At 46.7% G+C, this 13490-nt stretch overlaps 1 protein-coding gene across 1 annotated transcript in view; it reads left to right on the top strand.

The window, feature by feature from the left end:
- The first annotated feature begins 788 nt into the window (after nt 1-788).
- The window catches only part of LOC309559970 (uncharacterized protein), a 72986-nt gene continuing 60284 nt past the window's right edge, over nt 789-13490 (top strand). The window contains exons 1-2 of the mRNA XM_082263448.1: nt 789-865; nt 12342-12566. Of these exons, the coding sequence (XP_082119574.1) occupies nt 12349-12566 (218 nt within the window). The 5' untranslated portion in view covers nt 789-865; nt 12342-12348. The remainder of the gene's footprint in view (nt 866-12341; nt 12567-13490) is intronic.

Below are 13490 nucleotides of genomic sequence, written 5' to 3'. Positions count from 1 at the left end.
CGTATTCAAGTTGCCCCCATCCAAAGTTGTGTCAAAGTTGAATTCCAAAGTCGTGCAACTTTGGAGCCATAGAAGTGTGAATGGAGCCTTAGGCCCATTTCACACTTTATGCGACCTGAAAGTCGCTCAACTTTGCTGTGATTTGTTGAAGCGACTTTGACTGGACTTGAAGCAATGCCTGTGTAATCTTGAGGTCTGTGGACCTCAAGTCACATCAAAGCCAGGCGAAAGTAGTGCAGGGACTACTTTGAGGTAGTTGCGACTTAAAGTGGCACGGATATGAACAGTATTCATTGGAAAGCATGGGGTACGACTTGTCATGCGATTTTGCTGTCCCAAGTCGCAGGACAAGTCGCATAGGTGTGAAAAGGGCCTTAAATAATCTTTTGTCTTTTAGCCCTAAAAATGACCAGAATCTATAACAGGATTCGCCCCCAGGTTACATTGGGGCTCGCTGCTATGTTTGGGTTTGCCGAACGTCAAATAGGATTCATGGAATACGGACAGAAATCCTAGGGGTGAGGAGAGAGAACAGAGAAGCAGTATAATGATATAGACAATGCTGAGAAAGGAGGCCGGGAGCAGATGAGGAGACAATGGAGGGGCACAGGGGGTGAGAGTGCTGAGAGGGCAGGCTGGACAAAGGTGCCATGTCCTGGGATGTCTGCCTGCCTGCTCCTAGGGAGGAGGGATCTCTATTATGTGTGTTGTAATCTGGATACACAGTAACAGGAGTGGCTGGAGGAGGGAGGACTGTGTGCTGAGGGGAGAGGGATACAGAAAACTCATTTATCCCTCTGAGTTTAGATAAACACACAGACTGCTGCAGAGAGCCACTCAACACAGGAGCCGGGGCCACACACAGGTGATGTGTCCATCCATTACACTGAATTCTTTCTATGCTGTCCCTGTGTCTATCCATGCTGTCTGTGTGTCTGACTGTCAATGCTGTCTCTAAGTCAGTGCACATTGTCCCTGAATCTGCTCATGATCTCTCTGTGTTTGTGCATGCTATACCTGCATCTGTCCATGCTGTCTGTGCATCTGTCCATGCTTTACCTGCATCTGTCCATGCTGTTCCTGCATCTGCTCATGATCTCTCTGTGTTTGTACATGCTATTCCTGCATCTGTCCATGCTGTCTCTGCGTCTGTCCATGCTGTTCCTGCATCTGCTCATGATCTCTCTGTGTTTGTACATGCTATTCCTGCATCTGTCCATGCTGTCTCTGCGTCTGTCCATGCTGTTCCTGCATCTGCTCATGATCTCTCTGTGTTTGTACATGCTATTCCTGCATCTGTCCATGTTGTCTCTGCGTCTGTCCATGCTGTTCCTGCATCTGCTCATGATCTCTCTGTGTTTGTACATGCTATTCCTGCATCTGTCCATGCTGTCTCTGCGTCTGTCCAATGCTGTCCCTGCGTCCGTCCAGTGCTGTCCCTGCGTCCGTCCAGTGCTGTCCCTGCGTCCGTCCAGTGCTGTCCCTGCGTCTGTCCATGCTGTCCCTGCATGCTGTCGCTGCATCTGTCCAATGCGTCTGTCCATGCTGTCCCTACATCTGTCCAATGCTGCGACTGCGTCTGTCCAGTGCTGTCCCTGCGTCTTTCCATGCTGTCCCTGCATGATGTCCCTGCATCTGTCCAATGCGTCTGTCCAGTGCTGTCCCTGCGTCTGTCCAGTGCTGTCCCTGCGTCTGTCCAGTGCTGTCCCTGAATCTGTCCAATGCTGTCCCTGCGTCTGTCCAGTGCTGTCTCTGCGTCTGTCCATGCTGTTCCTGCATCTGCTCATGATCTCTCTGTGTTTGTACATGCTATTCCTGCATCTGTCCATGCTGTCTCTGCGTCTGTCCATGCTGTTCCTGCATCTGCTCATGATCTCTCTGTGTTTGTACATGCTATTCCTGCATCTGTCCATGCTGTCTCTGCGTCTGTCCAATGCTGTCCCTGCGTCCGTCCAGTGCTGTCCCTGCGTCCGTCCAGTGCTGTCCCTGCGTCCGTCCAGTGCTGTCCCTGCGTCTGTCCATGCTGTCCCTGCATGCTGTCGCTGCATCTGTCCAATGCGTCTGTCCATGCTGTCCCTACATCTGTCCAATGCTGCGACTGCGTCTGTCCAGTGCTGTCCCTGCGTCTTTCCATGCTGTCCCTGCATGATGTCCCTGCATCTGTCCAATGCGTCTGTCCAGTGCTGTCCCTGCGTCTGTCCAGTGCTGTCCCTGCGTCTGTCCAGTGCTGTCCCTGCGTCTGTCCAGTGCTGTCCCTGAATCTGTCCAATGCTGTCCCTGCGTCTGTCCAGTGCTGTCCCTGCGTCTGTCCAGTGCTGTCCCTGCGTCTGTCCAGTGCTGTCCCTGAATCTGTCCAATGCTGTCCCTGCGTCTGTCCAGTGCTGTCCCTGCATCTGTCCCTGCGTCTGTCCATGTGTCTGTCCAGTGCTGTCCCTGCGTCTGTCCAGTGCTGTCCTTGCGTCCGTCCATGCTGTCCCTGCATCTGTCCAATGCTGCCCCTGCATCTGTGTGTTACCTGTCATTGAATTTAATGTGCAATGGTGCTATATAACCAGACCCGTGACATAGGAAAGTACACAACAGCAAGGACTCAAAAGTACCCGAGCCACTGATAGCCAGACAAATAGCATTTTCAGAAGGGAAAGCTTTCCTATAAGGTGTATGCAGTAAATTCATCACATACCAAAAAGACTTTAGTGAGGAAAAAGTGATTGTTAAAAAGAGCAAATAACCATAGGCGTGCGCACAGGGTGTGCCGGGTGTGCCTGGGCACACCCTAATCACCTAGGGCACATTAGCATTATCGCTCTGTTTGCCAGTGAGGAGATGGGAAAGATCTCCCTCGGACCTGCTCTGCCATGAGAGAAGTGCCACACACTTCTATTTCACTTTGCCAGCAGGGAGAGTAATGTACCGGGGCCATGTACATGTAGGCAAACACATGCATGTGTATTTAAACTTTGGGGTGCACACCCTAATGCAATAGGCTGCGCACACCTATGCAAATAACACATTGATTAAAAGATTAGGTGCATTTTTTGTGAATTGTCTCAACTTTGATTCGACTTGAACATAGCCAGTGAGCTTTAAAATTTCATTTTCTAAGATGTGTGGGAAAAATGGAAGATAGAAGCTGAATCTCTTCCATGTCTCTATCACACACCCCTCCATGTCTCTATCATACACCCCCTCTATGTCTGCACCATATACCCCCTCCATGTCTCTATCATACACCCCATCCATGTCCCTATCACACACCCCTTCATGTCTCTATCATACACCCCCTCTATGTCTGCACCATATACCTCCTCCATGTCTCTATAATACACCCCCTGCATGTCTCTATCTTAGATCCTCTCCATGTCTCTGTCGTAGACCCTCTCCATGTCTCTATTATAGACCCTCTCCATGTCTCTATCATAGACCCTCTCCATGTCTCTATCATAGTCCCTCTCTATGTCTCTATCATAGACCCTCTCCATGTCTCTATTATAGACCCTCTCCATGTCTCTATCATAGACCCTCTCCATGTCTCTATCATAGTCCCTCTCTATGTCTCCATCATAGACCTTCTCCACGTCTCTATCATAGTCCCTCTCTATATCTCTATCATAGACCTTCTCCATGTCTCTATCATAGTCCCTCTCTATGTCTCTATCATAGACCTCCACGTCTCTATCATAATCCCTCTCTACGTCTCTATCATAGACCCTCTCCATGTCTCTATCATAGTCCCTCTCTACGTCTCTATCATAGTCCCTCTCTACGTCTCTATCATAATCCCTCTCTACGTCTCTATCATAGACCTTCTCCATGTCTCTATCATAGATCTTCTCCACGTCTCTATCATATACCCCCTTGATGTCTCTATCATAGACTCTCTCCATGTCCCTATCATTCACCCCCTCCATATTTCGATCATACACTCCCTCCATGTCTCCATCATACACCCCCTGCATATCTCCATGTCTCCATCATTATATTCCCTCTACGTCTCTATCATACACCCCTCCATGTCCCTATCAGACATCTTTAATTTCTCTATCATACACCCCCTCCATATTTTCGTCATACGCCCCCTCCATCATACATCCCCTCCATGTCCCTATCATACACCCTCTCCATGTCACTATCTTACACCCTCCTGTATAAAATACTGTGAGAAGGAGTTAAATAGGCACTTGGATCCAATGGAATGGAATAAAATGTAGGACAATTTAGCCCACTGCTCTATAAACTTGATGGCTACTGAGGCCAACTCTAATCTTTTATAGAGAATGCGCTGGTTGGTACATGGTGCCCCAGAGGTTGGCCAAATTTGTCCCTGGGGTCTTTTCGGGGTTGTGCAGAAACGAACACACTTGTCCATGTCTGATGGGACTATCCAAAAATCACACCTTATTGGATAGGTGGTTATCAACTGATTTATACAATTTTGGGCAAAACCATCTGGAAGGATCTGTTGAAGGATCTGCTAAACATAAGGTCTGAACACCATGCATGAAGCATTACGTGTTCTCAAAATTAGACCACACCTTGCTGACTACATGATATGCTTTGGAGCCTTTTATTGGCAAATTTGTGCCATCCTGGCTCTCCCTCCCCATTTATCCTATCCCTCCCTTGATTTTCTCCCATTCCCTTCCCCATTCTTCTCAACTCCACTCATCTGCTTGTTCTTTTAGGCAGGCCATAGACGATTCGAATTTCGTTCGAAAATCGTAAATGGCAGTGTTATCGAACGATTTTCGTATCGTTAGTGTGGTATGTAAAACGTTCGATTTTCGTACGACAGCAAAAATTCACATATCCAACATGTTGGGTTTTTTTGCGAAAATCGGCCGAATTTCGTATCATTAGTGGGGGAGTTGTATGATTTCGCCTAACAAAACACAGAACAGTAGGGAGTGTGTCCGGTAGAGATGTGGTTAAAAGGTACAAAAAATAGTGTTTTGTCGTACGATTTTCGGCTCACATTGATGGTACACTCGATGATGTGCATGAGTGCCGCTTTCGTTTATCGAACGATAAATCGTACGTAATTCGAATCGTCTATGGCCTGCCTTACTACTCTCTCTCTCTCTCTTCTTCATTACACATTGTTCTTTGGTTCTATGTTGGTTCATGCAGGCTCTTTAGCCTTTACACATGCCCTTATTAAGTCTAGGTTTGTCATTTTTCTTGGTTTGGCATTTTAGTTCTGCAAACAATACATCTGTACTCTTTACACCCTATTGTTAAAGCCTTTCATGCTCGTTTTGGAAGGACATGTAACCTGTATATTGAAATGCCTTGCTAAATTTTGTAAAACTGCATAAAAACCTATTATAACAGAAAAGCTTCAACTCCTCTGGGAAGGCTGTCCACAAGGTTTAGGAGTGTGTCTTTGGGAATGTTTGACCATTCTTCCAGAAGCGCATTTTAAAGTCAGGCACTGATGTGGACAAGAAGGCCTGGCTCACAATTTCCTCCCAAAGGTGTTCCAAATGTTTTCATGCATGCATGGTGTGAACGAGCCCTAAATAAAAATGTCACGTGACACTAGAAATAGGTATTGGTAATTGGTATCTGCGAGTACTTGAGAAAAGTATCTTAAAAAAAGTGTCTTAACCACTTGCCGACCGGCGCAAGTACATATACTGCCCTCACAGGCAAAGTGACTTACCGGTACGTCACTAGGCTGTGAGGCTCTGGGGAGTGTGATGTCCGCCGCTCACTCACGATCGTCCGTGACAGCGGGAGAAAGGCAGGCGGCTAGTGTAAACAAGCCGCCTGTCATTCTCCCCTGTGTAGGAACAGTGATCATACGGTTCTACTATGTAGGACTGTTGATCATTGTTCCTACACCTCAAGCCACAGCCAATCACAGTTAGAATCACCCCCCTAGGGAAACACGCAGCCCCTCCCTCTCAAAAAAGTTAACCCCTTCACTACCAGTGTCATTTTACAGTAACAGTGCATATGTATAGCACTGATTACTGCAGTAATGTCACTAGTAACCCCAAAAGTGTCAAAAATGTCAGTCAAGGGTCCGCTCTGTCCGCCCCAATGTCGCAGTCCCGCAAAAAAAATCGCAGATCTCCACCATTACGCGTTAAAAAAAAAAAACAACAAAAATGACAAAAATCTTTCCCTTTGTTAGTAAACGCGATAACTTTTGCGCAAACCAATCAAAATACGCTTTTTTTTTACCAAACATATGTAGCATAAAACAAATTGGCCGAAAATGTTAAAAAATTTAGATTTTTACATTTTTTTGGGGGGGAATTTCATATAAAAAATGTGAAAAATACTGTTATTTTTGCAAAATTGACGCTCTTTTTTTGTTTATAGCGCATGATCAAAAAATCGCACAGGTGATCAAATACCACCAAAAGAAAGCTCTGTTTGTGGGGAAAAAAGGACGTCAAATTTGTTTAGGTACAGCGTCGCACGACCGCGCAATTGTCCGTTAAACACACGCAGTGCCGAATCGCAAAATACCCCCTAGTCAGGAAGGGGGTAAAATCTTCTGGGGCTTAAGTGGTTAAAAAACTGGTATCGGTGCGGAAAGTACACAGATCTAACTATATAATTTCCAATTATCATGTTGAAGACTTTTGGCCAGAATCTATTTCATCTTTCAAAAATCAGTCTAAAAGCAGCGCTAACAGGTATAAGAAATGTTGTTAAATAAATCCGTGTAAAGTGTGATCAATAATACAAAATTCATATAAAATAAAGTGCATAATATGATCAATAAATAAAAAATTCATATATTATAAAGTGCATATACATAAGGTGCCATCATATATTGTCCATAGTGCAAACGATGCAATAGCGCAAAAAAAATGGATTTTTGTAAAATCTTACCGTAAAATCCTTTTCTCTTAGCTCATTGACAGACGTAGTCCTCGGTGATACAGCACCTTCGGGTTATGTTGCCTCCACAGGAGCAGGACTAGACAGGAAATAAAATGCTCTGGCCACACCCCAGGGGCAGTCCTCGAGGGTATATCCTCTCTCTCTCTGCCACAGCAAATCAGTTATGTCACAAAAGCAGTGTTTAGAGAATTTAACCCAACCCAACTCAAAAACAGAGGGGCGGGTACTACGTCTGTCAATGAGCTAAGAGAAAAGGATTTTACAGTAAGATTTTACAAAAATCCATTTTTCTCTATCGCTCATTGACAGACGTAGTCCTCGGTGATACAGCACCTTCGGGACGTCCCAGAGCAGTATCACAAATGAGGGGTGGGAAAATGGAAATCAAATCCAAATTTAGAAGGCCCAACCGGTGCCAACTAGAAGTTTACAATGCTCATCCTTAATGATGAGACTCAACAAAAAAATTTTTCAACAGAAAAAAACCCTCGAGGTAGACCACCGGTCTCCTCAAATTGCGGCCTGCAGCACTTTGCGGCCAAAAGAGGCATCCGCCGATGCCATCACATCAATTTTATAAAATTTTGTAAAGGTATGTACCGACGACCAGGTGGCCGCCTTACATACCTGGACCACTGACGCCTGATGGCGAAAGGCCCAGGAAGTACTGAGCGCTCGAGTGGAGTGCGCCCTAACAGGGAACGGAAGATTCTGACCCTTAATAGAATAAGCCTGTACCACCGTCTGTCTAATCCATTTGGCAATAGTCGCGGCAGATGCAGGCAACCCCTTTCTGGGGCCATCCGTGATCACAAAAAGTGAATCCGTCTTACGGAATGATTCCGTAGCTTTCAGGTATACCCTGATTGCCCGAACCACATCCAAGGAATGCAACGCATGTTCCCGATGATGATTGGGCTGAGGACACAAGGAAGGTAGTACAATATCTTCATTCAGATGAAAATCTGAAACCACCTTAGGAAGAAAGGATGGCTTAGGATGAAGTACTACCTTATCCCTATGAATCACTAGGTATGGGGACTGGCATGATAATGCAGCCAGTTCTGACACCCTGCGAGCAGAAGTGATAGCCACCAAGAAGGCCACCTTCTGGGATAAAGTAAGCAAGGGAATCTCCCTGATGTTTTCAAAGGGAGGTTTCTGTAGAACCGACAAAACCAAATTAAGATCCCAGGGCGGTAAGGGCGCGCGGACTGGTGGAGCCAGGTGCCGCACCCCCTGGATGAAATTCCGCACCAAGGACTTGGTAGCTAAAGGTTTCTGAAAGAAGATTGCTTATGCTGAAACTTGACCCTTGATGGTGCTCAAGGCTAGTTTCTGCTCAACCCCTTTTTGCAAAAAGGCCAATATTCGAGTCACCGAATAGGTACGTGGAGGAAATCCTAAAGATTCGCACCACGCAATATAAGTCTTCCATGTGTGATAATAGACCTTGCTGGAAGTCGCTTTCCTTGCTTTAATAAGGGTAGGAATGACTGAAGCTGACAAACCTCTGTCCTTCAGTACTTGGGTCTCAATGGCCAGGCCATTAAAACCATCGACTGTAAAGCACGATGGTAGATTGGTCCTTGAGACCACAGACACTCCCTGAGATGAAGTTCCCACGGAACGTCTGCGACTAGCATGTCCAAGTCGGCCAGGCCGGCTTGACGAGGCCAGCCTAGAATTTCTAGGACCACTGGCGCTGACTGGATCTGAACCAGGCGTCCCTAGAGCTATCTGGCCCCGACCATCCGAGAAAGTCTGGTCGTTTTCTGTTCCCACACATTTATCAGATACCTGATTCCTATCAGGAACGGTGATCTTTTCTGGTTGAACCTCAGGGACCGAAGTCACCCGGCTAGAGGCTTCTTGGTCTGTCTGGTCAACCAGATCCGATTCCTGTGGGGAATTGAGACTAATCTTAGGAAAAGGTAAAGGAAAAGATCTATTCAGGGAACGGTGACTACCGCTCCCTATGGTACTTAAATGTTGGAAGGGAAGAATCGCACCGGTAGTAGTAGTCGATGCTCGATCTAATGTCCTGAATACCGGTGAAAACGTCCCCCGACCCTCAACCCGGGTGGGGGCGCACCTTCAGGCTGTGTAATCCTTTGCTTCGGGTTTGGCTGAGTCGGTCCTCTGTTTGTCCGACCAGCCTTTCTTGAACCCTCCTGGAGGAGTCTTGCCTTTCCCGCTTGTTCCAGCCGGGCGTACGAACCCTTTATGGGCGGTAAAGAAAGGTCCTCGCTTGTTGCGAGGTCCCTTAGCTTTAGCAGCTTGTGGCAAGAAAGTGCTCTTGCCCCCGGTGGCGTCCTTAATAATTTCATCTAGGGTGGCCCCAAATAGGCGATTCCCCTGAAAGGGGAGATTCGTCAAGGTCTTTTTGGAACCTAGGTCAGCTGACCAGCATTTTAACCACAGCACACGTCTGAGGATTACCGCTGACATAGATGCATGCCCTAATAGGGGGGTAGCATCCAAGGCTGCGTCACAGACAAACTGTAGCCCTTGTATAATCTGTTCCATCAAATCAGATGTTCCCTGGGGGATATCTTTTCCCTTTAGGTCTTGGTGTACCAATCTCGCCCATTCCGTTAGTGTCTGGGAAACTAGACCAATAACAATTACTGGTCTAAATGCTGACCCTATCAGGGAGAAGATAGTGCGGGACTCCGCTTCCATCTTTCGATCCACCGGATCCTTAAAGGACGAAGTGTCCTCCACTGGGATAACCGTGGCTTTATTCAGCCTGGAAATAGGTGGATCCACCACTGGTGGTACCGTCCATTTCTTAATGAGGGATTCCTCAAACGGATAGCGTCTAGCAATAGGCTTGGAAATAGTAAAGGAACGCTTAGAATGCTCCCATTCTCCTTTAATTTTATTACCAAAACACTTGGGTACAGGAAAAACCTTCACCGTTTTAATGGGCCTGTTAGTACCAAAGGGAATCTCTGTTTCAGTTGTCTCTGCCGGTGAAACCTCAAGTCTTAAGGTTTCCCACACCGCCACAACTAGTGCGTCCACCAATGCTTCTTCCTGAATTATAGCGGGAGAAAGAACGTCCTCCTCACTGTCTGAGGGAGCTTTACCTGAGATAACAGCCCTTGCAGAGGGACCTGCAGCTTCAGTGACCATCTCTGAATCTGAGTCAGAGGTGTCAGATAATATAGGGGTAGGCGGGGGTCGCTTTCTTGACCCCCGTCCCTGACAGGCTGCCTCCACCCGAGCCACCAAAGACCCCAAAACTGCTGTAAATGCATCCATACTCTGTGCACCGGCGGGTCCCGTGGCCCCCTCGAGGGAAACAGGTGGGGGTATTTGTGTGGCAGGGTCCATGATTATTCCAGTAATTTCCCGGAAAATACAATTCAAATTTAAATAAAAAACTTTTTTTTTTTTTTTTTTTCCAGACCCCCAGCGCCACAAAAGCCCCTCAGTGTTACCTGCTAGGGATCCCTATCGATCGAGAGAGAGAGAGAGATAGACCCCCAGGCTCACCACTTGATGCTCAGAGTTCACTGCAACAGGTTACAGCGCTGTGTTCACAAACAGGAAGTCTTTTGGCTGGCTGCCCAGGAAGAAAGGAGGCGGCTCCGCCCCTCTGCACGCCTTCCGGCGCCTCCCCTAGCTCCACGAGGTGTTTGGATCACCTCAAACATGGCCGCCCCCATGCTGGAGACACGAGGCTACGCCAAAATGGCGGCCTCGTGCGATCTAGCAAACAATGGCGGCGGTTAGTACCGAATAGCGGCGTGACTGCAGAGCATCACAACACCTTCTCTACATGGGGATTTAGCCTGGTCGGCGGTACCGGCCCTGGCGGACCGCATGGCCGTTCGGAAGGCCTGCTATCGCTGGAGACTTGACTAGGAAAGCAGTCTACATGTCCGTGGCTACTGACTGGTAGGATACTTATATTATCACAGTAAGATACCCATACTGCCACTAATTACAATCTTTTTAACATGTTTACAATTAGATTGTCAGCTCCCAAACCAAGCCTCCTGGCTTTTTGCACATAAAATCACACTCAAAGTAGGGGGATCTGTGCCATGTTATAGGATAGAGGGGAACTCATCCTTACCATACAGAGAGGGGCCCGCGTTCACCACAAGACCCGTCAGGGGAAAGGGGGAACATACTACTCACCATACCGGAACCAGGCGGGCACCAACTCCTGACAGTACCCCTCTCCACCGGGGCGGGAGGGCTGTCGACCAATACGGACGCCGTGACTCATGGTCCTTGGCGTTTCAGCGAGACGTTTAACTCGCGGGGTCAGTCCCTCCAGTGGGACTATGTCGCGGCCGACCCAGCGCGGAGCTATGGCCTGCACGCGCTCGTAGGCTGAACTGGGGTGACCACCGGATCTCAACATCCAGCCCGTCGCCCAGTTCAGCTTTCTTGCTTGAAGATCTCACAGGAACACTGGAGAAAAAAGCTGTCTAAAAAAAATAATCTTTTTAAGAAAAAAATCCTGCCAGGACCGAAGATCCCAGCAAGGTATCTAGGTCCTTACTCCTGACTAGACAGAAAAAAACTGATTTGCTGTGGCAGAGAGAGAGAGAGGATATACCCTCTGGGACTGCCCCTAGGGTGTGGCCAGAGCATTTTATTTCCTGTCTAGTCCTGCTCCTGTGGAGGCAACATAACCCGAAGGTGCTGTATCACCGAGGACTACGTCTGTCAATGAGCGATAGAGAAAAATGAATTAAAGTGCAGTCCAGAGTGAATGGTTCCCTTGACTGGAACTAGAGTGCTGGAAAGGTGCTCAAAATAATCCACATAGGTGCCAAAGTGCTCTCAGGAGAAGAACCCCTATGGGGATGCACTCACCAGATCTAGATTATCATCTTACTTTTGTGAGTAGTTTCTTTATATTTTATGAAAAAAAACCCCTACGGGCTTCACTATGTTTGGCTCCTTCCCTTTCTTTTAAACACATGGCTGAGGAAAGAGCGGAGAGGAGCTGATACGGAGATATTTAGAAGGTTGTTGTGCTGGATCCATCCATCCAAGGGATACTGTCTCAGTATAAGGCTTATCTTTATCCTAGATTGCACCTTATGTATATGCACTTTATAATATATAAATTTTGTATTTATTGATCATATTATGCACTTTATTTTATATGAATTTTGTATTATTGATCACACTTTACACGGATTTATTTAACAACATTTCTTATACCTGTTAGCGCTGCTTTTAGACTGATTTTAGTAATTCTTGGTTTTTACCTAAATGAGTAGCAGCTTCAGGATATATACACTTTATTGTCCGTGACAGCGGGAGAAAGGCAGGCGGCTAGTGTAAACAAGCCGCCTGTCATTCTCCCCTGTGTAGGAACAGTGATCATACGGTTCTACTATGTAGGACTGTTGATCATTGTTCCTACACCTCAAGCCACACTATATATGTTCACTTAGCGCGGGTTTTAATATTTTTAGTTTTTCACATATTTCATCTTTCAGTGTCCTCATGGTGACAGAAGAGCCAGCGGTCAGTGCCTCAGCCATGGAGAGGATATTGCCACAGCTTCTCTCCCCATCCCGCCAGGAGGTGCAGCAATGCGTAGAGCAGCTGATGAGCGAGGTGCAGAGCCGCTGTGAGGAACTGGTGGAGGCTTTGGTGAAAGACACGAGGTGTAGCCAATATTTAGCAGCTTTATGCAGCCAGCTGGAGACACCCAACATCAGGTAAGAAAATCCCTACATTTTATTCCCACTTTTGGGAAACCATTGATAAAGCAGGGCTGAACTAACTCCAGGACAGGAGCTAAATTAATGATGTAACTACAGTTTTGCTCTATCTAAAGCCATTTTTTTGTTTTGGATAGAGTGGGAGATGGTTAAAACTCTATCAAGTTTTTTTTTTTCCTGTCTTTGTAAGTGTGGAGAGAATTTTTCATCACTTCCTGTGTTATGAACACTTCAAGAAATTAAAGAAAGCCTCTCCAAAGTAACAGCTATCACCAAAACAAGCATCCCCGTTGGAAGATTTCCCCTCTACTTATGTTTCAATGACAATTCAAATGTTTGGATTTTCCTTCACTTTTAGTACCAGGAATAATGGCCACCACGTGAAATAGAGAAGATGAATCTCCCCAGCTGGGATATGCAGAGTAAAAAAACCTGACAGCCATACTAACCCTTCCATACTCTATCCAAAACTGAAAAAAAAGTGGCTTTAGTTTCATTATCAACTACACATCAGTGCTGGTGGTGGTCTAAGAGGATGATGATGGGGATGCACATTGCGGATGTCAGCAGATGACCATCCGCTGACATCCGATTTTTGTCCTTTCAGTTCTGTTCCGTTTTTTTGGAACGGAACAGAACCCTATTTTTCTTCCGTTAAAAAAACGCAACGGATTCAAAATCGGATGTCAGCGGTGTCATCCGCTGACATCCGCAATCCCCATAGACATACATTATGTCCGTATATCATCCGCAAAGGATTGGATGATATGCGGACATACGGAGCCGATGACACAAGTGTCATCCGTGTCCGTCAAAAAAAAAAAAGTGCCGCAGCGGAAGAAGAAATCGGAGCGGCCATGCGAAAGAGCCCTTAGAGTCCAGTAGCTAGATAGTAGGCAGGGCAGAGACCCAAATGTTTAA

Source organism: Pelophylax lessonae (genome assembly GCF_965119305.1).
Source record: "Pelophylax lessonae genome assembly, chromosome: 7".
NCBI classification, from domain to species: domain Eukaryota; kingdom Metazoa; phylum Chordata; class Amphibia; order Anura; family Ranidae; genus Pelophylax; species Pelophylax lessonae.
Note: the sequence above shows the minus strand (reverse complement) of the source record. Positions and strands in the feature narration are given on the sequence as shown.